Consider the following 25,800-nt stretch of genomic DNA (forward strand, 5'->3'; position numbering starts at 1 on the left):
GCTGCAAATTTCTCCTCCAAATCAGGTTCTTGAAACCCTCCCTATCCCCAGCATTTGCTCTGAAGTGCCCACTGAGCACCCCACTGAAAAATGAAATATTGTAAGCAGGGATAGAACCTCGATGTGATTGATTGAGAAAACACACCACACCCACCAAAAAACTAAGTACAGAAACCATAAAAACATAAGACACGAAGAAGTGGAGTATCCAGCAGGACTCACCAGCTCCCCAAAGTGCTTCATGGCATATTCCAGCACGCCAGCAGCTGCTTCTGGCTGTTGGAGTTTATTGTTAATGCTGGAAAGGGAGGAAAAGAAAGATGATTTAACACAACTGGCATATTAGGGGTTGGTAGAAGCTTCTACTTGATGATACCAAGCTCTATCATTTAGAAATACCAATGGAACATTCTTTTTGTTTAGATTTGCACGCAAACAATTAAACTACATAAAGCACACAATGACCATATATTTTCAAAACAGTAGGTGCACACATTCTGTGCACATAGGCTGAAGATTTGTTACACAAAACAGAGATAGTATATGATTATCAATTCTATGTAACAGCCTGCATAGTGAGAAGAATAGTTGCCAATAATTTTAAAGGCATGATTTTTCAAACATCTGTACTTAAGAGTTATACAGTACTAACTTTTTTCCTCCCCATTCTCTTAAACAGACCACCAACTCCTCTAGAAATCAAAGCAGAGAATTTAGCGATGCAGGAAACAGTCTGTATCATTAAAACAGCTGACAAATGTCACCAGGAAATAACAAAAGAGGTGTGTAACCCTAATTTCAATTTCACATTGCATACAAAGCCTCTGCATTGGTACTGACCAGCACGGGCACTTTTCTTTTGATGGTTTTCAAGAACATGCCAGAAACTGCTGCCACCACAACCAATCCTCAGTCTGTACCAGGGAGGCACTTGTTTTGCAAGGCCTGCTGAATTTTATGAAGCACAAGCAAATAGGCTACTCTTGAACCTGATTCTCTAGTTCATGATGTACAGCTATTCTCTGAAATAATTTCTATTTCACATTGGTTTTCTTATTTTACTATCAGAAATGGGGTACTCAGTGAGTAGCACTACTCTTAAACATCAATTTAATGAGGAAATGAACTTTTTATTAAGCTGCTGCTATTTTATAGAGCTTGTTTATTAACAGCCTCTGGTTCATTGCCTTTTTCTTTCCCTACTGACTCTGGAGAACCAGAAGTGCAAATTGTTCAAAGCAACATCACAACACTTGAGCACCTACAACACATCCTAGAGCCCAATATTAACATTAGTTAATGTTTGGAATGGAAACAGCATAATTAACAGAACAAAACATGGCAAGAGAGAGCAGTGCAAAGAGACTTTCAGTGGTCTTTGAATAGGACCACAGACACAGGCAGCTCTCAGAAATGCTCTTTCTTGCCTGCCATCATCAGAATGGCTACATGACTTCCCCCTTCTAAGAGGGCAGGGGATCAGTAAGAGAAGCAAATGTAAAGTATTAAATGGAGTAATACAGACAAAAAAAGGGGATTTTTTTTTCAAATGAATGCTACCTTTCTTACGTCTCTGGAAGCCTCCTTTCCTGACAAGTAAAGAATCAAGCTCCCAGACATACTCTGGATACCTGTGAAGGTTAAGTAAAATATTCCTGGATATTGGGCCTTCAGATTGGTGGAACTAAAATCAGATTTAGCCAGACTAAGAATACACCATAATCACAGTTCAAGATGACTGGCATCCAACAATAGGAAGCACTTAAAACGGACCCATGTCATTTCTTATAACAAAGTAGTCACAGACCATACTAACTCCAGCTAGCTTCTCAAGGGAAAGCTTGGCAGCAGCCTCATAACAGTGATAAATGGCTGTCACATTTCATGACCTGATGATTTAAAGAGCCATTGGCAGACACATTCCAGCATGTCAGACAGTTAATTTCTTCCAAGTTATCTTTCTTGACAACACTTCCTGACAAAATTGACCATTTTCTTTTATTATCTGATGATTAGCATTGCTCTTCTGCCACTTCCCGGTGCACTCAATTACTCCTTTTGTTTCTTACTTTCTTGACTGTCCAAAGCAGAATTAACTGTCTCAAATCTATTTATAGTTAGGTTTAAGCAAAGGGAAGGAAAAGATGGGGAGGGAAAGGAGAAAGTCTTTGATTTACAAGAATACACAGCAGTTGTTAATAATCATAAATTACTCTCCTGTAACAAATGGTCTACAACACAGTGAGCAGTGACAGGTAATTTTGTGGCTAGGATAAGCCTCTGGCTGGGATAAGCCTCTCCTGGCAGCTGCCCTTCCCTGTGCTTAGGACCATTTCTGTGAAAGCAGTAAATGCTGTGACTCCCTGCTCCCAGCCTGTTTTGTATACACTCTATTTTAACCTGGTACATTCAAAACACACATTAAGAAAACACAACATTCTGTGCTTTCCTTCTCTTTCACCTTCATTCCATGAAGGCACTGCTCCTCTCCCTGCAGACCTGAGGAGTCTGTGCTCAAACAGAATCTTCCTAAATGTTTTAACACCCTTAAAAGCACTACAGAGCTGGTTTCTAGCCACCACGCTGGAGACTGAACAGAAACAAAAACACTGCAGAAAAGCATCCAGGCATTCAGAAAAGGCCCTGAGGGCGAATATTCCAGCCAGGCAGAGTTGCCAGGAGTTTTTAGCCACAGTGCTGCTGCTGGAAATCAGGGCAGTTTACTGGATTAGAATCAAGGGGATGGGCTTTTCCTTCTATCTGGAAAAAGATAATTACAAAATCTCTCTGGAATAAAGGAGAAGGTGGGAAAACATCTCTCAAGATATGAGAGCCAATGCTGTTGGCTAAGCTGTTGGACAGTAACTTAAGTCTTTGTTTACTGGCAGATGTCCTTGCAATTATTCCTAGTTCAGAATAATGTTAAATTTAATATTAAAGCAAAAGATCAGTTGTTCTCCATATCCACTGAGAGAAGAACATATTCCACCCACTATCTCCTACTTGAAGACTTGGCAGGAGGGCAAAAAAGAACATTTTTAGGGCATTTAGAACATTTTAGAAGTTTTTAGGTATAGGTTTGATAGGTCACTGGCAATATCTCTCAGGAAATGCCCAAGTATTCAGCTCCACTGCCTGCTATGGCCTGGCAGAGCCTTCTAGTACTAATGCTCAAGGAAAAGATTTTAAAATTATGTGTTTTCAATGCTAACATACTTACTAAAATATTCTGAAGCTATTTCAAGACAGAGCTGTCCCATACTTGCAAGTGGGAGAAATAACAAGACTTCCTAAGTCATACCAACTAGACTTTTATATACTTTGAACTAACACACTGATTTCAGTGCTTAATACCCACAATTTCATTTCACATTTTATTCAAGAAACAAAGTGATTAGCAAAACCAATAAAATAACAGAAGACCCTTATATTTTCCCTCTAAATGAGCATAAATCAGTTGCAAAACTAATTCTTATCAATAAAGCTTGGAATGAGTTCAGCTCACCTGGGCTCACTGCATAATTAGATTATGCAGAACAATATAATTTAAATTTCCCTCCCCTGTTTATTAAACAGTATCTGTACTGTAGTCAGAATCATGTCCAACCCTGACCTATTTGGAGCACTTGATCATGATGAGTGGGATATTAAAATGTAAACAAGCCTTCTGATGAAAAACATTTTCCAATTGCTATGTCAGTCTTTCCCTACAAAAAAGTGACTACCCTTCACAAACTTCCTAATATAAAAATCTTGGTCAAAAATCTTAAATCTTCAAATGTTATTAGTAGTGAAAAGCTACATAAACATACTGCTTGATTATTAAGATATCAAAACTGTAGGTTTAACATGTACACTGAGCTAGAATCACAAAAAAAGAACAATACTTAAGAGAAATATACTCCTATTGCTTGTATATTTTAAAGGTTATTTAAACAGAAACCAGACATGAACTGGGAATCAAAATCCTACCTCACAGCAGGAAGTGAGTGCATTGGTGATTAACCAGCACCGAACCCACCACACTCATCAGTGCATTGGTTGGGAAATCTTAAAATTGGAGAAATCTTAAATTGGCAAACTAAAACCACTACACCAACGTTACTGTGTTCAGTGGGAAGAGAATGCAAATGATTGGCTTTTCTCCCCTACAAACCCAAGGCATAAATGTGTAATGTTTCCTAGAAATGTCCTCTTTTATACAATCCTGGGAGCCTTCCAGTCTTCCATTATCTTTCATATTGACAATATTCTCTGTCACTCAAAATATATTAAATTTTCAAGAACTCAGAAGCAACCAGACTTTTCCCATCTTCTCATAAAAATTTGAAGAAGAAACCCTTTATTTTAATAGAGCCTTTTCAAGCAGTCCCAAACTTATCCATAAGGGAACACACACATTTCCTATTGCCAGAATGCACCCCAAGCATAATAGAGAAACTTGATTTTTGCAATAAAGCAGCTTGTATGCCAAATCTAGACAAGATAAACTCTTATTTTTTTCAGTCTCTTCATGTTTGCTTAGAAAGATTCTGTATATGACAGATTTTACCAGCCTCAGCCAAGCTTGTTTTTCCTTCTGAAGAAGAGCTGAGAGTTGCTTCTAGGATTGGAAGGTGCTGCTGCTTTGTGGAGACTTGGGGGAACAGATAATCCACTGGCAAAAGGAATTGGCTTTGATGGCCATTTTCCCCAGGTCTATGATTTATTTGTCTTGAAGCATCCCCCAGTCCTTGACTCCAGAAATCTCAGAAAACCAATGCATGTCCATCATGTCACTAAAAAGTATTAGCATTCTGGGAACAAATATGTTTGAGAAACTGACAGCAGGAAAGAACTGTTTTCAATAAAGACTTGTGATGATTGAGTGCTTCCAGGGCAGAGCAGCCCCTTTGGCTTCCAACAAGAAGTCACCACATTGCTCACAGGCATCAAAACTGGCCAAATTCCCAATCTTGGTATAAATGCTTGCAAATCAAATAAAAACATTCATCAGTTTTGGAAGAAAAAAAATCAGTGAAAAACGTTACAATAAATTTCTTAGCTAACCCTGCTGCTTAGGCTGCAAAAGGTTTTGTATCACCTATTTTTTTATTAACCAGAAAGCAGAGAAGAAAAAAATTGCTAAGTAGGATATTTAGCAAAAAAAGTGAAACATAGAGCCAGTCTTTGTGTATTGCTTATGCAAAGAGGGGATGCCTGAAATAAAAAAGAAATCACAAATCACTAAAGAAAGCAGTAAGCAGCAGTGTTTTGTTTCTTATAGAGCCCTCTCCCCTGTTCCATATAATTTCAGAGATTAACAACACAATCCCAACCATACAGTAGAGTAAATGTTGGAGCATTGTGAACATCTCCAAAGCCAAAGGTGAACAGTTTCACACTTCCTGGGAGGGAAAAGCAGTATTTCAGAGCTCCAAAACAGTGTGGACTCCACAATGGGCCAGCTGAGAGCTGATGAGAGCCTTTGCCACCTCGGCAAGCAGCAGGAATTCCAGGTTCTAAGCATTTCCAGATGCATATTAAGGGGTTTGCAACGAATGGCTACCAAATAAATAGCCACAGGGCACTGAGCTTTTCTTCTTGCCTCAGCTTTGCATACACCTGCCAGAACAGCTTCCCAGAGAAGGCAATCATTTAAACTCACCTCTCATTTAATCTGCCCCTCCAGGGACAGGAGATAACTGGTTCTAATCAAGTAATAATGATATATTTGAATTTAGTAACATCAATCAACATTATAAATCTATGGCACATACAAATTGAAACCATGATTAGCCTCAGTTCTCCCAACCACTTCAGAACTATATAATGAATAAAGTCAAAAAGGATTTGTCTCATGTTCTTGACTTTATGATCTTGTCTTTTTAGCTAGTACCACAGTACTTCCACATACAAAAGATAAAGGAGGAAAACTAGGGTGATGGATTTCAGGGCAAATGATGCTCAATTTCTCCATCAGTATTGTGGAAAGGAAAGAACAGGACCCACTCAGTAATCATGGAACGCATTTCTCCACAGCTATACCCCAAACTTTACCTCTTTACAAAATGTACCAGGATCCTGAATTCAAATCATAAGTAGAACAGTACAGAACAGCAGAACAGCTTTTGTCAGCTCCAGCTCCTGACCTAACCTGGCAATGACTACCATCTGTAGCTACTGCCACCTCAGTGACCATATTCAGTTCTCCATGAAACTGGGAAAGACCCATTTTTCAAATACTCATAAAGAAGTCAAATTCCACTAAGGCTGATATCTCTGCCAAGGGATGTCTCTGCCCAAATCTCTTTTAATGCTTTCTCTAAAATAATGACAGATGGGAAGATTTGTGCTTTTCCATTCCTGCACAATAAGTCTGTTGTCACCCTCTTACACAGAACAAAGTATTCTCTCTTAAAACAGGTAAATCAAAGTACCTGGAAGAAAGATGGTTTGCATTTGGATATACAAATTAGAAGCTGAATCCAAAATAAAACCCTGGCTGTCTTATTTGCAATTAAATATTCCAGTTGAGAAAAGGGATTTGGAGGCCTTTTTGTGTGTTTTGTAACATGTGTGTTCAATTGAATCTTGGATCCTTTCAAATTTTATATAAAGAGGAAATGCATGGACCTACAAGTGGCTCCCCTCTTCCACATCTTATGGAGAGTTATGGTGAGTGGGAGCAGCAGCTGAATGGATTGAAGTCCTGTGTAACACAATGGGGGTGTTATCAGGGTGGCTTTTTGGGGCAGAGAAGCAGAGTCTGGCCTGTCCTATTTTCTGTTCCAACTTTGACAAAAACATGTTTCTCATCTCAGGAAGCCAGTGAAGAATTTGCCCCTGGGAATCACAGAAGCTCCAGCTGGAAGAGGGCTCAGACAGGATTAGAGGCAGAACAAAAAGGTCAGGCTTTCATCTGTGTGCAGTGGCACTTTCTTGTCTGAAGTATAAAGAGCAATTTTGCTATGGAAGGTTTCTGGAATGTTCATGACAAAAATTGACTGAAGCCTATGGTCTGCTATGGAGGTTCCCTCTGTGCTTTAAACAAATTGTACTTGCATATCTCTGGCAATATCTCAGCTCACCAATCCCACACAGTGGCCTCACTAGCTGACACAACAGACTCAGTTGTTTCTCTTGAGCACAGCACACAGGCAGTCAGTCACCCACAAGACAACTGCTTGTTTGGAGACTCTAACTCTGACTTCCTCATAAAGATACCCTTTTCCTTCTCTATGAAAATTCAGGCTTAAAAGACACCTGCATTCATATTCCACTCCTGCAGTGCTTTGATGACTTCATCTCCCAGCATCTTCACACTCTTGTGGGTCTGTTTTGGAGAAAAATTATTAGCCAGCCCCAGTGAAAATCAGAGGCAATAACAAAGCATCAAGCAACAAGTGTATCAGAGCTGAGGGGGAAGAGAAACTGCATCAACAAGCAATTGTGCTTTCTATTTCTTTAAAAGCAAGTGTCAGGTCAGCAAGGCTTTTCTAATGGTTCCTAATCAAGCAGAAATCCTGCAGCCACTTTGGATCAGCAAAAGAAGCCAAGATGGGATAGTGTGTGTCAGTTGGGTTGGTCCTAATGTCCTTTGTAAGAAGTGCAAGATGAGCTTTCTTTTGTTTCCTTGGACATCAAGAAGCTTTCACAGCACTTATGCAAAGAGCAGATACATGAGGCATTTAATCCTTTATTTCATCTTATTTCTGCCCATTATCATAATCAGAAATTTCGCAGGAAGATGCAAGAGCCCACATGCTAGGCAATTACAGAGCAGCTGGCCTGAGGAGCAAAACCTTATCCAGAAGGATCTAGAAGTAAGCCTGCAGACCTTTTGGAAAAGGCTGCACCTTTGCTGAGATGGTTTTATTTGGAGATCAAGCTGCTATAGTAAAATTCTGAACTGTTAAAGATATAAAAGAGATAGGGAAGTTGCCATCTCAGCCAGCTGAGACTGGACTAATACTCTGAACATCTAAAAATTTAAGATTTACTCTAAAATCTACTGTTTATGTAACTACGGGTATTTTAATTAACCATAGATTTTCCTCTCAAAATCCTATTAATAAACTGGCCTCCCTAACTGGAGTTAGATCACATTGCCTGTAAAAACAACCACCCTGTGTCAATTTTACAAAGATTCTCACCATTACTTAATGTCCTTTCACTTGCCCACTATGAATAAACAGAGGAGTGAGTTTTTACTTACACATTCTGCAGATTTCATTTCATCCCACCCTCAGACATCCCATTTCTGAAAGAACAGCAGTGGATTTTACAACATTAATAGTGCAGAGAAACCAGTATCCTGAGAGAAGATTATTAGATGCTTTACTAATTTTATTAAAACACTGTCTAAATTAAGAAATAATGCAATCATAGAGTTACCCCTACAACTTCTGGGGTTGTAGCAGGACTTGTAGCAGCCAGGGCTACCTTCCAAGGAGTTACCTTCCTTGAGCTTCTATAAACTCACACATTTTGAACAGCCCTTTCACATTCTGGCTCTCTAATGCTCTCATGTTATTTAAGTGCCAGAACTAGTCACCAAGAGGGCTCCAATCCAATAGGCAAGAATTGCTGGAAATTCTTCTCATTTCCTAGCCCTCTCCTACACCCCTTCAAGACAGAACTGAGGGAAGTCTCTCCTGCTCTCCTCAGCCTTTCCTGGCTGAAACCTGCTCCAATTTCACCCTGTAAATACCTGATATGAACAGATGAACTGGGAGGGGCCAGCAAGCTCTTCATAGTTTCAGGGGGGTGGAGGTAAACAGAAAAATAGTATATAAGATGCTTTGAGACAGACTTCTAAAGTGCATCGACTCTGACAGGAGGTGTCTGAAAAAAGCAGCTTCCTCAGGCTCCACCTTCAGAGACTCACTTCATTGGAAGCAAGGAAGGTACCAGGCTGCTGCAGGAAATTTTATACCTATCCCAGCTGCATTCAGACTACTGCAGTCAGCTGGAAGGTTTCTGTTGCTGTAAGCAAAAATGCCAGCAAGACCCACGGTTCAGCTGGCATGGCTCTGCATTGTCACTGTGTCTGTGACGATCTACCCAGCACTGCTGCAGAAACCTCCCAAGAGGAGAACCATCAATGGGAATGCACAGCTGAAGATGCCGGGCTGCTGTGAGGAGATCAAGGAGCTCAAGCTGCAGGTAGCCAACCTGAGCAGAATGCTGCAGGAGCTGAGCAGGAAGCAGGAGGGGGACTGGGTGAATGTGGTGATGCAGGTGATGGAGCTGGAAGGGAGCGCCAAGCAGATGGAGTCCCGCCTCATCGACGCTGAGAGCAAATACTCCGAAATGAACAACCAGATAGACATCATGCAACTCCAGGCTGCTCAGATGGTCACACAAACATCAGCTGGTAAGGAGGGAGTCACCAAGCTCCCAGATACACCTCTCAATGCACAACTAATGACAAGTTCCTAGTGCTAGCACGTCCTGCTAACGTGGTTAGCAAGCATGCACACTGAAAACTGCTGCTTAGGCAGTGACCCTGAGAAAACTAGCTTGAATTTCTTCAGCTGTATTTCTGTATCTATGTCTGTTTTTAAGAAGTGCAGAAACTGAACAGGTATTGCATTTCTATAGTGAGGAATTCAGTCTAATATTGCATTTTCTGAGCACTACACTACTAAAAGAATGGGAGCTGGCTTGGTAAGGGAATGGCTCTGGCAGTAATAACCTCGGAGCTCACAGTGCTGACAGGAGACTAGAAATTGTTAAAACAATTAGAAATGCTCTCCAGGAATTACTAAAGATTTGTAATTGTATCTTTATGACTATCTCTGAACCAGAGTAAAAAAAAGAGTGATCCATTATTTTTGAATGATAATTCTTAAAAATTCAAGGCTGTAGATTGAATACAAACTGTGATATAGGATACAAACTGTGATTCATACCTAGCCAGACCACAGTTAAATTCTTCAAAATTCTCTTCCCTGAGGGAAAATGTCATTGCACACAATGATTGCACAGGCCTGTACTCAGTGTGGAATGCAGGTGCATTTTTAGGTCAGCTACCTGTAAAGGCACTTCTAGAAGAAAGCATCCTCTTTGCTAACTTTTCTCTTCAAATGAAATTCACTGCAAAGAGCTTCAATTGTCTCAGTCTCAAGTGGATTTGCCAAAAGACTTCATTTGGATTTTTTTTAACATTAAGGAAAAACTTTTAATACTATTTACTTCTTCCTCTAAAATAGTTGCACCTGGTTAGTTTTGACACATCACTATTTACAAGAGGCCTTTAAAAAAAGTTACACCATAACAAGTCTCTTTGAAGCTGAAGAAACAGTTACACACAGCAGAAACTGGCCCAGAAGGTATTTAAGACAGATGTGTCTCACCTCACCAGGTAAGAGACATTTTTGAAAGCTGTCAGACATTATAAAGCCTTGCTTCAGCTCATTTATCCTCCTCAAAACAGCTATGCATTTTACCATCTTCGAGTCAGCTCCTGCACCAGGAGGAAAAGAGGCTTTCACAGACTGACTGACTGCAGTTAAAAGGCATCTTCTCTGTCACAGATGCCAGTGCAGAAAGGGCTGAACAAATATCCCTCATCCACAAACTTGGCCAACCTGTTCACTCACTCAAAACAGACACCTGGCAGCAGGCCTGGCCATTTCATTGGATGAGTCTTTATTACTTGGTAGGGGGTCAGCAAATATACTTTCCAGCACAGACACACAGTGGCAATGTGATGAGAAAGCAGAGATGTCTTTTTTGCAAAGCAGAGGTTAAAAAAAAATCAAATAAATTCATAGAAATCACAAAATCCCAGTTTTACAAGACCTTTTGCCAATGCATACACTACTCATAACAAAGCCATTTCAGGAAAACATTAGACTTGTGGAAAGCCTTCCTCATTACTCCTTGTACTACAAACTACACTTTGCAGAAAGCACCTTCACAGAAGAGGAGTTCTTGCTGCTCAGATTCTCACTTTCTGGTTCTGATTCAAGTAGATGCTGTTTATGACTGCTCATCACTTTACCAGAGGAACTACCGAATTTCTGGTGTTTACAAGCTACCTCCTGATGAATTTTTGGGAATTCCAGATCTGGAGGTAAGGCTATTCAATACACAATGTATATTACATGTCTTTTAAAATATAAACAAGAAACACCTCTCTACAGAGATGAAAAAAGCACACACAAGTTTTGGTACCCTGCACTTGCCATCAGCATCTTTATGTAAGCAAACTTAAAGGATGGAAAGAGTGTATGTACATTTAAGAGAGAAAATAGAAAAAGGGTTTATCTAATAATTTTTTGCCATAGAAGTTTCTTCAGGTGGTGAAATCTGGAACAATGTCTTGTGCTAAGAGAACTGAATCTTCCTAAGTCTACTGACAAGTAACCAGTGCCTTTTTTTCCCTGTTCCAGGTGTTCTGTGACATGGAGACAGATGGAGGTGGCTGGACTGTCATCCAAAGGCGTAAAGTTGGTTTGACATCATTCAATAGGGACTGGAAACAATACAGGGAAGGATTCGGCAATATTAAGGGAGATTTTTGGCTGGGAAATGAAAATATCTACCGACTTTCACGACGCCCCACTGTTCTGCGAGTGGAGTTGGAGGTAATTAATAAGCTCTTAATTTCAGCAGCAAAAGGCTTTTTTATTCCCCAGTACCAGATACCATCTCCTATCTCTACAGGAGGCCCAAAGAATTTGCATGCTTTAAGTACAAGAGAAGGAAGTAGGATCAACCTAGGAATACATTCAAACACAAGACAGAAGTGTGTTCTCCCTTGTGCAAAGTCTGTGGCACAACCTTCTGTCTGCACACACATTGTGTCTTTGGAACGTGTGGGGTTCTTTGCAGAAGCCACTGCAGGCAGAGATCAAACTGCTGATCATCTCAGATTTAAAAATTCAAAAAGAGATGTCCCATTAAGTTTTCAAGACTCTGAGTCTTTTCATTTTACAGCACTTCCTTCCAGCCTGGCTACAAGAGTTTGCATTGTATTATCCTCAATTTCTTCAGTCTGTTAAAGGCTTGGATTTGACTTAGACTAGTTTATAGTTGGTACAATAGCTTTGAGGGATGGGATATGTATAAACTGAAAGGCTTAGTATCTAAAGAGAGGAAAAAAATTACTTGAGGCAGCAAGCCGACACAAGGATATTGAATGCAAGAGCTGCACATCATGTTTCCCACATATTGTACAATACAGGGCAGATAAGACTTGGAAGTTTCATCTTTGCTCTGGAAAGTTCCTTTGCCTTAACAGAGCAGTTTTTGCAGTCTTGGGACAGTAAAAATGTATGTGCCTAATCATGGACGTTGGAGTCTTTTTCGTAACCGTTCTAACAGGACTGAGTTCTCCCCTGTTCCGTGCAGGACTGGGAAGGCAACACACGCTATGCCCAATACCGGCAATTCACCCTGAGCAATGAAATAAACAGCTACCGCCTGTTTGTGGGGAATTACACCGGGAACACCGGCCGCGATTCTCTGCGCTACCACAACAACACGGCCTTCAGCACAAAGGACAAGGACAACGACAAGTGTGTGGATGACTGTGCCCAGTTCCGTAAAGGTAAAGCACACAAGCCCCTTCCTGTCCCGAGAGAGCTGCTTGGGTCAGCTGTAGAGAGCCCAACACTCCCTCTTTCCATGCAACTAGGGACACCTGAATGGCAAATCAAGGGAGACGTGGCCAGTTCTGGAAAATACACTTATGTGGGAAATCTGGCAGTTAAAGCTGATTTACAAAGAGCCAGACTGTGTATTACAGACATCAGTACTCTTAAAATAACTGTGTGCTCTCCCCTACACACAGTTACCCAGTCCATTATAGTATCTGCCAGACTATTTCACATGTTTGTGAAATAAACATAATACATAAATACATAAAATACAGTGATACGGGAAGTTATTTCTTAATATCTATCAGGTTCTTATTTTTCTTATATTTTTGTAAGTTTTCAAATCCTAGTATTAGGCACCTGTAATTCTTCTCCTGTATTCACCTCCACATTCAGCTTAACCTGTGATTTTTATTACAACCCTAATACAAACCTCTAATGGGGTTACTCTCTTAATTTAATTTAGTATCTTTGAGTTCTGTCAAAAATAATTATAGTCACTACATCTTGCTCTTTAATTTCCCCATTGTGTCCCGCACAACATGCAAATAAAACTGTTGATATCAGTCTCAATAAATACTCAGAGAGTTCAGGAACTTTTTAAACACCTTAAGATGCTCTAGTGAATTACCCAGATTAATTTCCTATGCTAATTCACTGAGTCAGAAACACGCCAAGGAAATATTCTTAGAGGAATGAGCAACTAAATGAAAAGCTACTGGACTAATTTGACTATAGAGCTGTAATGCCTTTAAGTTCCTAAATATCTATGTTAAGTTTTAAATCTACCTGCAAACTCAACTATCAGAGCCACGGGCTCCAGGGATTAAATGCTGCATTCTGCTCACCGTCCTCTGGAACAAGTAGTAATTGTTAATATAAATGACTCACCAGGAATCTATTATGTTTCCTGACAAGGTGGATATTGGTACAACTGCTGCACAGATTCCAACCTGAACGGGGTTTACTACCGCAAAGGAGAGCACACCAAGAACATGGATGGCATCACCTGGTACGGATGGCACGGCTCCACCTATTCACTCAAGAGAGTGGAGATGAAGATCCGGCCAGAGGATTTCAAACCATAGGAGAAATCAACCTTTGATTGTACAGCTACATGACATCACCACGCAAAAGGTGGGCAATAAACAGCCAAATAGTGTTTCATTTCACCCAATACATGCAGCAGCTATGCACTGGTGATGTACACAAACACTGCAACACCAGTCACAGCCACCAGTATTATCAGGACTCGGGCTTGTTTCCTCCTCTTCAGGCTCTTTCCAAAGGGAAAAATATTGTGTTAGAGTAGCTTAGAACTGAATGCACTTATAGCACCTTCAGAAAACCTATGGCTGTGTTTTCACTAGCAGTGTGATTACTGGGTTGCCTTAGTACTATTAACCAGATAGGCAGGGACTGAAAAGCAAAAGCCTCTTGGCTTCCTTTCCTTCAGTGTCTGGAGCAAGCACTGCTAAGCAACTTCTTTCAAGAAGTACTCAAACCACAAAAGTTATAGACTCATTTCAAGCCAGAGGAATCAATCAGAAGTGTCCTCAATGCACCTTTCTTTAGTGTATAGTAAGTGGCTTACTTTCCCACAGAAGAAAGAACAAAGCTCAAAAGTGTTGTGTTAATTAGCATTGTCCAGATTCTCCCCTGAAGTTTTACTGCCACCTCCTGCTGCTGCCTCAAATAATCCCCACTGAAGGCTGCCCTAACAGATAGCAACACTGAAGGAGGATTTGTCCCATGGGCCCTCCAATGTTTATTTCTACCGACACAGATCACCTAAATGCTGATAAATTAGAAAAGCAACTTTCTAGGCTGTCCCTAAACTATGTTCAGGTTAGAATACAAACATGCTGTATGTCAGTAAGGCTGAGTGAGCAGCAGGTTAGCAAAAAAAGTCCAGATGTAGTCAAAGAACTCAGCTCCAACACTTAAAACCACTGTATTCATGAGCAGAACACTAGTACACACCAGAGAATCCTTAAGTGCCAAAAGTAAGGGAATGTTTGCTAGCACAGCAGACTGAGGAGTATCAAAATCTGTTTTGAAAACTACCCCAGCTGGAAGTTACCTAGAGATAGTCTGTCAAAAATAGTAAACTTCTCCCTCACATAACACAGTGTTAAAGATAACAGTTAAAAAAGAATGAGACTCCTCCTATAGCCCTACCATTGTTTGAATATGTTGGAAAAGATCATTATAATTAATATATCTATTTTTATTCACCTTGAAGAGAGTTTGAATCTAGATTAGGTTGTTCAGTCCTGTGTGAAATGGAAGATAAAGGTGTCTTGGGAATTTACATATGTTCATAATGCAATTTTCAACTGTGTGGAACTATAATTGGAACTATTTTAACTGTTGTCTATAATGGATTTTTAAAGGTTTCTAAAACTTTTTCATTTCTAATAAATTGTTTCATTTTTAAGTGTGCTTTACGTCAATTCTTTGCTCCTTAACTTGCTTTTTGATACACAAAAAAACAACTGTATGAGCAACTGAGACCAAGAAAAAAATACACTGAATTCTGTATTTTTCTCAATAACATGAGGCAAAACGAAGGGTGAAAAAATAATAGAGGAGAAAAAAAATTGGAAAACACAATTCCAAGGAAGTAGAAGGGTTGAAAAATTCACTGCATAAAGACAAAGTTAAGTTTTTGCTCAACCAAAATAAATTTGCTCATCTCAAATAGCTGAGCTAACATTTCTGTGATATAAATAGAGATTCACATTTAAAAATCAAATCCTCTGCAGGTATTTCAGGCTAACACCTGTGTCACTGACCAAGCTCAGAAACAACACATAATTTATAGTATCTTCTGTTTGACATCAGAGCAATGAGACCTATCTAAGCTAAATCAGCAGAATGTGATGAGAAATTTTAATTAAGAACTTCAACTTTTCTGACTTATTTATATGCAGGTGTAGAAAGCTGTCTCATTTAACCATTTCATGACACTCCATAGTGAACTGGAAGGGTGAGAGAGGGGAATCACAACTTTTTCCTGCACTTCTTCCTGCAAAACTTCCCTGGGCTTCTATCATAGTTTTAACCACACAGTCGAAGGACAGAACTCAGCAGTTAAAATTGCACATTTGCAAGTAGTTTAACAACATCTTGTGACAGAATGAAGTCCTAAGAACTGCCTAGATTAATTCTAGTGGTATCTTAAATTGTAGCTTCTGCAAGAGCAGAAATCTCACCAGTTGTGGTCCTACCTGATGAGAGACTCTAGAATAGCTGGGGTGGGACCTTTTTGAAATTCCAGCTCTTTGTAGTGAAGGGCCTTAGCATATGCTCGACATTTGGCAGCTCTTTCCCCCAGAAGGACAATGCCATTGTCATCTCTCAAAGGCAGTGGGCCCTGGGAAGTAGCACACACATCCAAAACAGGATGAGCATTACAAAGCAGTCATGAACTCCACACAGAATAGCCACAATAGCACTAGAAGGAGCTGCCCAACAGCATCTCTACCTTGTCACTGTGCTCCATGAATTCTGCCAAGTTCAGTAGAGTCTGAGTGACTTCTGCAATATCCTGAGAAGTCAAGGCCAACTCAATGCTTCGGATCAGCTCATCCTGCTGGTCTTCATTCAGTTCAGACCAGCATGAAACAAAAGCAGCATTGAAGAGGTCTCTGGGGAGGAACACAAAAGACAGTGTGAGGTGGGGGTTCATGAGAAAAAGTCTCTTTGACAGTAGGCTCACCTTCTTACCCAGAGAAAGAGAGCTAAAAAATACACTTATATGCCTACCTGCAATAAACAGTGATTAGTTTTGATAAAGCTAACTTCTGTGAAACCTTCATTTAAAAAATACAGAATAGGCTGGTATACTACAATAATAGAAATATTGTACTATCATATGCTACTCAAAGTTTCTCCAAACATGCTGGTTGTAAAAATGCACTGCAGTTTATTCCACTCAGAGGCATTTTTAATCCCCACAGTAAATACTCAATACAAATACTTCACACTCTGCTGTTTTTCCAGCTTCGCTTATGGGCATTATTTATTTCTGGACTAACATGCAGAATTTCAAGATGATTTTGTGCACATCATGGAGCAGCCAACTAGGAAGAGTGGAAATGAAATCAAGCTGTTGGCTCTTTGATTTGTGCCAAAGCAGGAACTATATTTATGAAACCTAAGAGCTTCTAAATAACTTTCTTTTTTCCTTATAATATCCGGCTTCCATCTGCCATTTCAAGTGAGATAAAAATCCAGAAATACTGTACCGAGCCATGGGATTATAGGCTTGAGCCAGGGCCCAACATGAGCGCAGGGATGGCGAGGAAGAATCTTTCAGCAGCTCCAAACTCAGTCTCCTTAACCATTCCAACCAGTCATCCTTGGAAACTCTTCTTGCTGCTCCCCAGGCCTGCAGTACAAAGGAAGACAATTCACCGACCAAACAAAGCACTATCCAAGAGCACAAGAAATCCTTCAGCAGGCAGCATTACTTCTTTACAGCTCCAAACCACATGCTGAGAATTCCTTTTCAATTTCCTGAAATCCATCACCTTTACCAGATAATCTCATGTCTAAGAAATCTTCCCTAAATGTATTCCTACCATTACATGGCAAGTATTTAACATGAACAATCCTTTTTCTACAAAAATATATGTAGAGCTGAAGACACTGTTGAAACACCAGCTTAAAAATGCATTTAGAATTACATTTTTAAGTCCAGTATTTTCAAACCAATCCATCCCATTACTGAACTGTGTGCTGCATGCATGTACTGTTCAAACTAGCCAGTGCTTAGCTATTAAGTTCTGCTTTCAAGAAAATATAAAACTAGGATATAAGAGAAGCAAAAGCAAAAATACAAAAAACGGCAGAGGCTCTGAAAAAGATGTGTCTATTGGTGAGAGATTATTCATTGTGATCTAGAAAGTCTTGTTCATACTTAACAAGCAAGTGTAAAGGTTACTTCACAACCATTCACTCCTGTCTTTACAGTTGCTCAGCACCTTCTAATTTTGAAGAGTCTCAGACACTACTTTGACCTCAGTTTTATACAGAATAGAAAAGCAACATAAAAGCAACAGAAATAAATGTAGTTCAGATGCATCAGACAAAACTCTTTCAGTGTGACACATTAGCTCCCTTCAGTAGCAAATTCACACTATGAAGGCTCTAGTCTTACCTTCTGCAGGTTGATGGTGCTCACGTGTAATTTCTTCATGGGACCTGTTTCCACAGGACCACTGGGCAAAGTTTCTCCCTGGTTGCTTCTCAACATTCGATGCTGATAAATCAGGGGATCCTCCTCTTCATCAGCAAGAGTATAACCCTACAACAATTGGTTTACAGTGAAGATCACACCCACACATACAGAAGCAATTCTTGACAAAAAAAAAGAGCACTTGCAGCAAAATCTTACAGCAAAATCTGTGAAGCAAATAACCATGTTTCATTATAAAGATTACACCTTATAAGCCAGAGAACTCTAAACAATATCTCTTTGCTACTCAAGGTAATTGTCAAGAACTCTTAGCTCCTAGTATAAAAAGCCAAAATAATGTACATTGAAACAAGCACTATTGCCTATTTGACTTGCTAGTTGCTTGTTCCACACAAATTGTAAACCAGTTACTAAATTTTTAAAATGTAAGACATTCCACAGAAAATACTGAGATAACAAGGTCTCCTCAAGTCCTGAAACCATGGGAAAAATAGGATAAATCCACATTTAAGAACTACCAAGAAAAAGAATAGTAATGACACTGGCTACAAGTCTAAGTTCTTCCCTAGAACTTGCCATGATTTTTCTGTAGGAAATATTTAATATTAGTAGACAAAAAATTTCCCATTGCAACCTCAAAGTTGGATTAAAAAGCTGCACTTTTTAACACAGAAACAGAGCAACACCACTCCTTATTTTATGAGTAGATCCAAGTGAAGGTTCCCGCTACATCCGTTTCAACATGACAACATCCCAAAAGTGCAAACAACTGTACATGTGTCAGCTTACCTTTACAATTCTGCAGATGAGAACATCATAGCGTTGATGGTTAATTCTGTGTCGCACCAGGACTTTGTTCACCATCGGGATAAAAATTTGGTACTGTAAAAGGGAATGCATCAAACTTGTTACTCAGTGGCACCAAGAGCAGTAAAATTCCATTACATTGTTTCATTGATGGGAAACCAATCCTGACAGTTTGATTTCAGTAACTCCCAGAAACAACTAAGAGAAGAAAAATCAGTTCTCTTGGAAATCCGTGAGTACATTACAAACTTCAAGTTTAAAGCCTTGATCTCTGGGACAGTCACACCTTCTGTGAGCTTTCAAGCCAAAGAACAACATTACCTTCTTTCCCAGCTGGAATACCAGAGAGGAGAGGGTGTCCATTGCGGTTGTTCGTAGCTCAGGGCTCTGATCTAGTGTTCGTACAATGGGATGAATAATCCGCGATGCATAATCCGTGAAATCCAGGGACTCTGTCAAGCGGTCCACTGTTTCTAGAGCAGCTCTTAAGTCAGAGCAAAAAGAGGGAAGAACTTATCTCTGAGTGTTATGAAAGAAGAAATAAGAAAAATTATTGAAGTGCTCAGTCCTCCTAGGATTAATAATAGTAGGAAAAATAGGCCACCAGAACTCTGTAAAATCAGCTAGTACTTGCAGGACAGTTAGCAAAACCCACCAACAAACCCAAACACCGAGTAACACTGCTGTAATGCCCCAACAAAAACAACCTTCCACAATGATTTACCACAGAAAAGCTGAAAAAGGGACCAAGTGGTATTTAATTGTAAACATTCAGCTACTGCAGAACTTGGATATCACAGGTAAAACTACAAAGAGAGAATGCAAAGTCACCAGCACTTACTTGCGAGCCACCACAGGGACATCTGGGGCATCAAATAGCTTTACAATGGGAGGTAGTAACAAATGAAGGTAGTCATCCAGGTTAGCTCCAAAGAGCTGGATCGCATTAAGTAGCTGGAGAGAAAAATCATAGAAGACTAGAATGTCAAGGGGTTTGAACAGATCTTAAAGATCATCTCGTCACAACCCCCCCTGCCATGGGCAGGGACACCTTCTACTAGACCAGGTTGCTCAAGGCCATAACCAACCTGACTCTGAACCCTGCCAATGCTGGGGCATCCACAACTTCCACATGCAACCTGTTCCAGTGTCTCACCACCCATGCAGTAAAGAATGTCTTCTTAATATCTAACTTAAATTTCCCCTCTTTCAATTTGTGCCTGTTGCTCCTTTTCCTGTCACTACAGCTCCTGACAAAGAGTCTCACTCTGGCTGCCTGATAGCTCCTTTCATATAGTGGGTCTCCATACAATCTTTTCTTCTCCAGGCTGAAGAGCCCCAACTTTCTCAGCCTGTCTTCACAGGGGATATGCTCTAGTCCTCTTATCAACTTTGTGGCTTCCTCTGGACCTGCTCCAACAAGTTTCATGTCCTTCTTACATTGAGGACACCAGAACTGTACATAATGCTCCAAGTGGGGTCTCACAAGAGTAGAATAGAAGGGGAGAATCAAATCCTTCAACCAAAAGGACCCAGTGTGACTCAAAGTCATGGATGAGATTCATTTTAAACAAGACAGTATCCAGCGAAAATTTTCTTCAACACTGCACTTTAAACAACTGTCTGCATCATTTCACACCAAGCCACTGCTGAACTGCACCTGTCCCATTTGATTGAGCAACACACAAGCAAGGAGCCCTGCTGAGCATGGCACACTGGGAACACACCTGCCTGGGCAGTGCCCAAAGCACAGCAGTTACTGCAGCCCCACTCACCTTCACAGAAACAATGCGACCCTGACTGTTGTCGTGCATGAAGACCCGTAACATGTGAGGAATGAGCTGAGGCAGGTAAAGTTTGAATTCACCTCCTAGAGCTACCACAATCTGCTCAATAAGTAGGATAATTGTGCTCTGTATGGAGTTGTTCATAACCCAGAAGTCCTACAGAAGAAAGAAAAAAAAGGGAAGAAATATCCAGCAGTTCTTCAGCTGAGCGGTACCAACTACAAGAAAAGCAAACTGTAGGAGACTGTCTGTACATAAATTCAAGATTGTAGGGAAGGACTATACTTTCTGTTTTTAAAACACTCTGCACTTCCAGTACATTGATAGTTGTTGAAAACAACCTCTGGAAAACTGATTTTTTTCCTAATCCTTCTAAAAGTTTGTAAACATTTAATGAAAATTATGCGGAATTACACCTATTTATGAACTCCAGATATCTCTTGCTAAAACTGTGTTTCTGAAAGTAGTAAGTGTATAAAATCCAAGAGCTGAAAAGAACTCGGTCACTATCAGAACCTGAAGCTACACTTACTTCAGTTACTACCAATAATGTATATTGTAACTTCAAACAAATGGTATTTCAAAATACAATTATTACTTCAAATATATGCAACTCTGCATTTCCTATGAACTTTTGAAGTAATTGATACTTTTAGTAAGTTATTTGAAAAAGACTGTCCACCTTTCTGTGACAGTAAAGTGCTGGCATAAAGATTACACTCACTCTCATCAGGGTGACAATTTCATCCATATAGGGCCGAATATGACTTCTCACAAAGGACACCAACATTCCTAGCTGCTGGAACAGGAACTGGAAGGAAGAAATGTGTAATAATCAGTGTAGCTTATCCAAATATCAAAGCCACTGGGTAAAGAGTTTCACAGGCAATTGCAAGCTCATTTACCAAACAAATAGCATGCATAGCTCCCATTTGCTCAAAATCTGGGGCTAAATTCTTGGCAGCTTTAGCTCAGCAGTTTGGGTTTTGTGGGTTTTCATGGGTTTTGGGTTTTTGATTAATTTTTATTGTTGTTGGTTTTTAAGAGGGCACTGGGGAAGAAAAGTGATTTTGGGTTTATTGGTTGGGTTTCCCCCCAGCTTGCATAAACAAAAGAACATTTGTGAGCTCAAAGCCTCAGACAGTCAAGCACACAAACAGGGGTTTATAAAGTGCCAGCAAATCTATAGTGTCAGAACAGACTTGCAAGCACAGACACCTCAATTACAGAGTACTGCAATTTATGTTTGAAGGATGCTTCCAAAAATTTAGCCCCTAGTCTTTTTCCCCCTGCCTGAAAACCAAAGTGACACACATTTTAAGATACTCCTTCTGTACTTTTTCCCATCCCCACCAAGATATATTGATGAAAAGTTACTGGGGAACGCAGTTAGGTCCTTGCCAGAAACACTGCATTTTTTAAAAAGATGGTTGATTATACCATTCATTCTTCACCACTAAGAAGAATTTTGACTTAGACAATTCTATTTGGATACACTATGACAGTTTTGCAATTCCTTCCACCACAATACAATCTTAAACATCCAATTGTGACAATGAATTTACTCTTTAAATTGGTATGAAATCACATGGGCTAAATTGCTTTGATGTAGATAGACTATTTTCTCTACAAAAAGTAGGAAAATGTAAGTTATCGTCTACTAAATTTCATTTCTTCATGCAGTTTTTGAAGATTACAGTCACAAAATACAACATGGAGCTCATAAAAAAAGATAACACTTTCATGAAAACTAAGGAAGAAATAATCTCAGCTTCTTTAGTGAGAACAGTACACATACATTTACCAAAGATGAACTCTGAGCTCCTGTACTGTGCCCATTTTTTGGCATAGTGAGAGGATGCTTACATACAGGACAAGGACCTTCCTCTTTTAGGCTTTATGTCACGCATACCCACCTCAGCTCTTCTCCCCAGTACACTTTCACCATCTTCTTTTACCTGAAAATTTTTAAACAGAGTGTGCACAAGTGCATAGCTTTCAAGCAAGTTAGATCAGTCAGGTCTAGAACCTCAGACAACCCAGACACAAGATGTTTTCCTTACAATCTGAGTAGTAGTTCAGGCTGGGAGAAAACAGCAATTCTATAGCAGAGCTGGGATTCTGCTAAGGGAGCACCTGCCCCACCTATAAAACACAGCAGCAATAACGAGTACAAACTGTCCTTCACACCCCAGAGCATTTGGCTGCCTGAAAAAGAGCCTTGGCAAACAGCAGCCATCTCTGGTTGAGTGAACCTTAAGCCCATCATCATCTTCACACAATTCTCATTTCCTTCTGTAACTGTAACTTAAGTGGGAAGGAAGAGAAAGCATTGCTGTGGAATCACCACCCTTGTTGCTCTAAATGTTAGCAGACTATATCAAATTGATTTTTCCTTCTCAGAGATGAGCCAAAGTACATGGTTGCACAGAAATTTGAAGAATACACCCCTATTATTTAATAATACTGTTTGCCAGAGTATTAACAGAGATCACTGAAAGATCTGGAAGCTGCACAGATGTTTTCCTGAACAAGAACAGCTTGGTGAAAACACAGAATCAAATACTGGCCTTCCAAGGATTATGCTCAGAAGCAGCCGTTTCAATAAAAAGCAGAGAATTTGTTTGCACTGGGCATTCCAGTAATTGCTCTCAGAAGGGAAAAAGCAAAGCTGAGCCTCACTTCTGCAATGTGCTTGGCATCGACACATAGCACAGCAATGCCCAAAGCCAGTCACAGACTCTTCAAGGAAATGGATTCTTCATTTCATAGAGTGGAAGAGGAAGGAGTGGTCCCTAGCACACTCACCTCTCGGATGGCACCGTCACACACCCGTATTACATTAAGGAACGTTGGCATGACCTGGGGCAGGAACTGCACACACTTCAATCCAAGAGATTTGAAAATAAAAGTGATGGCCTGAACTACCATAGTGTGGTGTTGGGACAAGGATTGGTCTCGGAAAATTCTCATCAGTGCCACCATAGAGACAGCTGGATAGAACTCATCCAGAGGGAGGTTGCCCATGTTCACCAACATCTCACTGGTGCTGTAGTCGGCTAGGAGAAAGAAGGCAGTGTCATGAGCTAGGTATTAAAAGGTCTTGAATATGAGTTCAGGAACACCTAAGTGTAAGTTGAAAACATGTACACTAACAATTCTTTAAGAAGAAGAGACAAACTGGTAACAAAACAGTCAAGATCTGTTTGTAAATCATAAAGCTATCTATCTGAAAGAAACCGAGCTGCTTACAAGAATCCTGGCTGGATTTGGACTCCGAGAGGCTAACAGCTGAAGCATCTCGTGACTGATCGATCATGCCAATGTTCACTTTGTGTTTGTAAGGGTCCAAAGCACCCAGCAGCCCTAACACACGGATAGCCTGAAAAAACACAAAGAAAATTCACCAGGACTTCATCACTAAGGCCAAAGACAACACTCAAACCCCCATATTTGAAAAGATCCTGATAATTTAAGAGGGAAGATCTGGAACTGAAGTGAGTGCCTGGGAAAAACAGTGCTTTTCATCCAGCTTCTGGAAGCCATTTCATTGACTTAACACATGCACTCTCTTACTTCTGCTTATTGCATTTTGCTCAGCCACAACAATGATGTCTCCCTCCCTGCCTCAAATCTATGCAGGCACATTTATTTGGCACCTCTCCCTTCCCAAAAAGCTTTGCTAAGTGGTTGTGTGATAGTTTGATGCTCATACCTCTCTGCGGGTGCCCTGGTTCTGCTCAGTCTTCAGGAAGTTCAGAAGCACCTCCAGCAAAGTTGGGTACTTCCTGTATGGTTCTACCACATAACCAGTGCTAGCCACAAGCTGCCCCAGTGTCCAAAGAGCCACCTACAAAGATGAAGCCCAAAGAAGATTAGTTTTGACCAGGGAATTTATTATGCCTTCTGATACATCAGTCATTCAACTTCTGTAAAGTTTCTTTGAGCATTTTAGATCACTGCAAATCACAGTCCATGGTTGGAAAGCCTCTATAAAGAGCATTTCTCTATAAGCAATAGTAAAGAAAGTAATAATCAACAATATCTTAGGCTGTCACAATTGCTCTCACTCTGAGGTACAATTCAAATAAACATTCAATTTAGTGAGTCCAAGCCTTCCAATAAAAGCAGTTTTCTTTTCCTTCTTGTTTTTCCTCTAACAGCTCTGAACTACAGGCACTGTAAAACCTCACCTGTATACCATGACTAACTCCACTAGAGACTTGAGTGATTTAAAGTTTCATTTTAGCAGCTACAATGGGATGTGTGGATATTTTGTTACAGCTATGGTCACAGCAGCTGTCAGTTTAGCACAGTTGTAAACACTTACTTGTCTTTTAGCCAGCAGGGAGGAGTCCTGTAGCATGTCCATAATTATAATGAAGAGCTCATCCACCCACTTCCTCATCTCCAGCCCACTGACCTATTGAAAGATAAAAATTCATCCTTCATCTAGCATTCCCAAAACCTTAACAAGCATAGCAAAGAGGTATCTGCAGTATATCCCTACCTGTGCAAGCTCCCCTATCGTAGCCAGGACATTGTTAATCACTCCTGGATTGGGATCTGGATCAGGATCTTTCAGTTTCACAATCAGTGCCTGGTGGGTGACAGTGGGACAAATTATAATGTGTTTAAAGAGTACTGAAAATTATCTTTCCACCTGAAATTGACCCCACAATCATAGTAAGAATTTCAACAGTAAAAAGAAACTTGGGTGTCTTAAACATTATGCAAATCTGGAATTAAATTGGGCTAAACTGTCACCCATGTGCATTCCTGTGAGTAACATCTACACCAAATTGTTTTCTTTCCTGCTATGATGAAGCAAAAGAACTGTAGCTCCTGAGGGCCAGGTAACCACTTGCTGTGTCACTTCATTCCAAAGTCACCAGGAAACATAGGGACTCTACCTTAAGGATAGGCTCCATATAGGGACGGATGAGGCGTGGAGCATTAGAAACCAGGTGACCCAACATCCTGGCACTTTGCTCTTTGATTCTGCCAACACCACTGTGTTCCAGCTCTGTTAGAATCTGCACAACAGACAATGGAAGCAAGCAAACCAGGAAAATAAAGGCAGGTAAAAATTCTTTGCATTTCCTTCTGTCACATCTCAGTACTTGTAAAGGCTGTTCTACATTTCACTCTGTTATCATTTATCCTAAATTAAGGTAAAATTAATTAGCATAAAAGTGACGGCTCCAAAATCCGTGTTTACAAAGAGGTACCATGCATTCACCTAAAAGCACCACACAACATTCTTCCTCAACAGAGATGGAAAGCACTCTGGTATGATGACTAGGGGTGAAATAACTGCTATCCTTCCTTTCCCTTCTGATACATCCAGAGAGCTTCAGTGCAACCACCTATCATGAGAAAGATCTGCTGAAACCCACTAAACTGGGCA

At 40.2% G+C, this 25,800-nt stretch overlaps 2 protein-coding genes across 5 annotated transcripts in view; one reads left to right on the forward strand and one right to left on the reverse strand.

Annotated features, from left to right (window-relative positions):
* Positions 1 to 25,800, reverse strand: part of MTOR (mechanistic target of rapamycin kinase) — a 63,022-nt gene that overhangs the window by 27,605 nt on the left and 9,617 nt on the right. For 2 of the 3 annotated variants that reach the window (XM_053962660.1, XM_053962661.1), the window contains exons 14-30: positions 25,304 to 25,426; positions 24,901 to 24,990; positions 24,721 to 24,813; positions 24,106 to 24,240; positions 23,643 to 23,772; positions 23,199 to 23,449; positions 22,307 to 22,348; positions 21,115 to 21,201; positions 20,379 to 20,546; positions 19,445 to 19,557; positions 18,925 to 19,087; positions 18,586 to 18,678; positions 17,758 to 17,904; positions 16,844 to 16,986; positions 16,081 to 16,243; positions 15,824 to 15,969; positions 223 to 298 (exon numbers count right to left, since the gene is read on the reverse strand). In XM_053962660.1, coding sequence (XP_053818635.1) covers positions 223 to 298; positions 15,824 to 15,969; positions 16,081 to 16,243; positions 16,844 to 16,986; positions 17,758 to 17,904; positions 18,586 to 18,678; positions 18,925 to 19,087; positions 19,445 to 19,557; positions 20,379 to 20,546; positions 21,115 to 21,201; positions 22,307 to 22,348; positions 23,199 to 23,449; positions 23,643 to 23,772; positions 24,106 to 24,240; positions 24,721 to 24,813; positions 24,901 to 24,990; positions 25,304 to 25,426 — 2,163 coding nt within the window. The remainder of the gene's footprint in view (positions 1 to 222; positions 299 to 15,823; positions 15,970 to 16,080; positions 16,244 to 16,843; positions 16,987 to 17,757; positions 17,905 to 18,585; positions 18,679 to 18,924; positions 19,088 to 19,444; positions 19,558 to 20,378; positions 20,547 to 21,114; positions 21,202 to 22,306; positions 22,349 to 23,198; positions 23,450 to 23,642; positions 23,773 to 24,105; positions 24,241 to 24,720; positions 24,814 to 24,900; positions 24,991 to 25,303; positions 25,427 to 25,800) is intronic. The other variant, XM_053962662.1, reaches the window with a different exon arrangement.
* ANGPTL7 (angiopoietin like 7) lies at positions 8,622 to 15,030 on the forward strand. Of its 2 annotated transcripts, none has more exons than XM_053962663.1 (5): positions 8,622 to 9,358; positions 10,959 to 11,062; positions 11,382 to 11,576; positions 12,343 to 12,541; positions 13,509 to 15,030. In XM_053962663.1, exons 1-5 carry the CDS (start codon positions 8,980 to 8,982, stop codon positions 13,676 to 13,678), a joined length of 1,047 nt encoding a protein of 348 aa, XP_053818638.1. In that variant the 5' UTR covers positions 8,622 to 8,979; the 3' UTR covers positions 13,679 to 15,030. The 2 variants fall into 2 exon arrangements, with proteins under 2 accessions (XP_053818638.1, XP_053818640.1); XM_053962665.1 differs by having other exon boundaries at positions 10,962 to 11,062.

This window comes from Vidua chalybeata, chromosome 22 (genome assembly GCF_026979565.1).
Source record: "Vidua chalybeata isolate OUT-0048 chromosome 22, bVidCha1 merged haplotype, whole genome shotgun sequence".
In the NCBI taxonomy this organism is placed as follows: domain Eukaryota; kingdom Metazoa; phylum Chordata; class Aves; order Passeriformes; family Viduidae; genus Vidua; species Vidua chalybeata.

Bases quoted from the DNA above. Each gene is read 5' to 3' on its own strand.
- ANGPTL7 (XM_053962663.1), top strand. From the start codon at position 8,980: ATGCCAGCAAGACCCACGGTTCAGCTGGCATGGCTCTGCATTGTCACT. The intron at 11,577-12,342 runs GTAATTAATAAG...TGTTCCGTGCAG, and splicing joins TTCTGCGAGTGGAGTTGGAG to GACTGGGAAGGCAACACACG. The intron at 12,542-13,508 runs GTAAAGCACACA...TTTCCTGACAAG, and splicing joins CTGTGCCCAGTTCCGTAAAG to GTGGATATTGGTACAACTGC.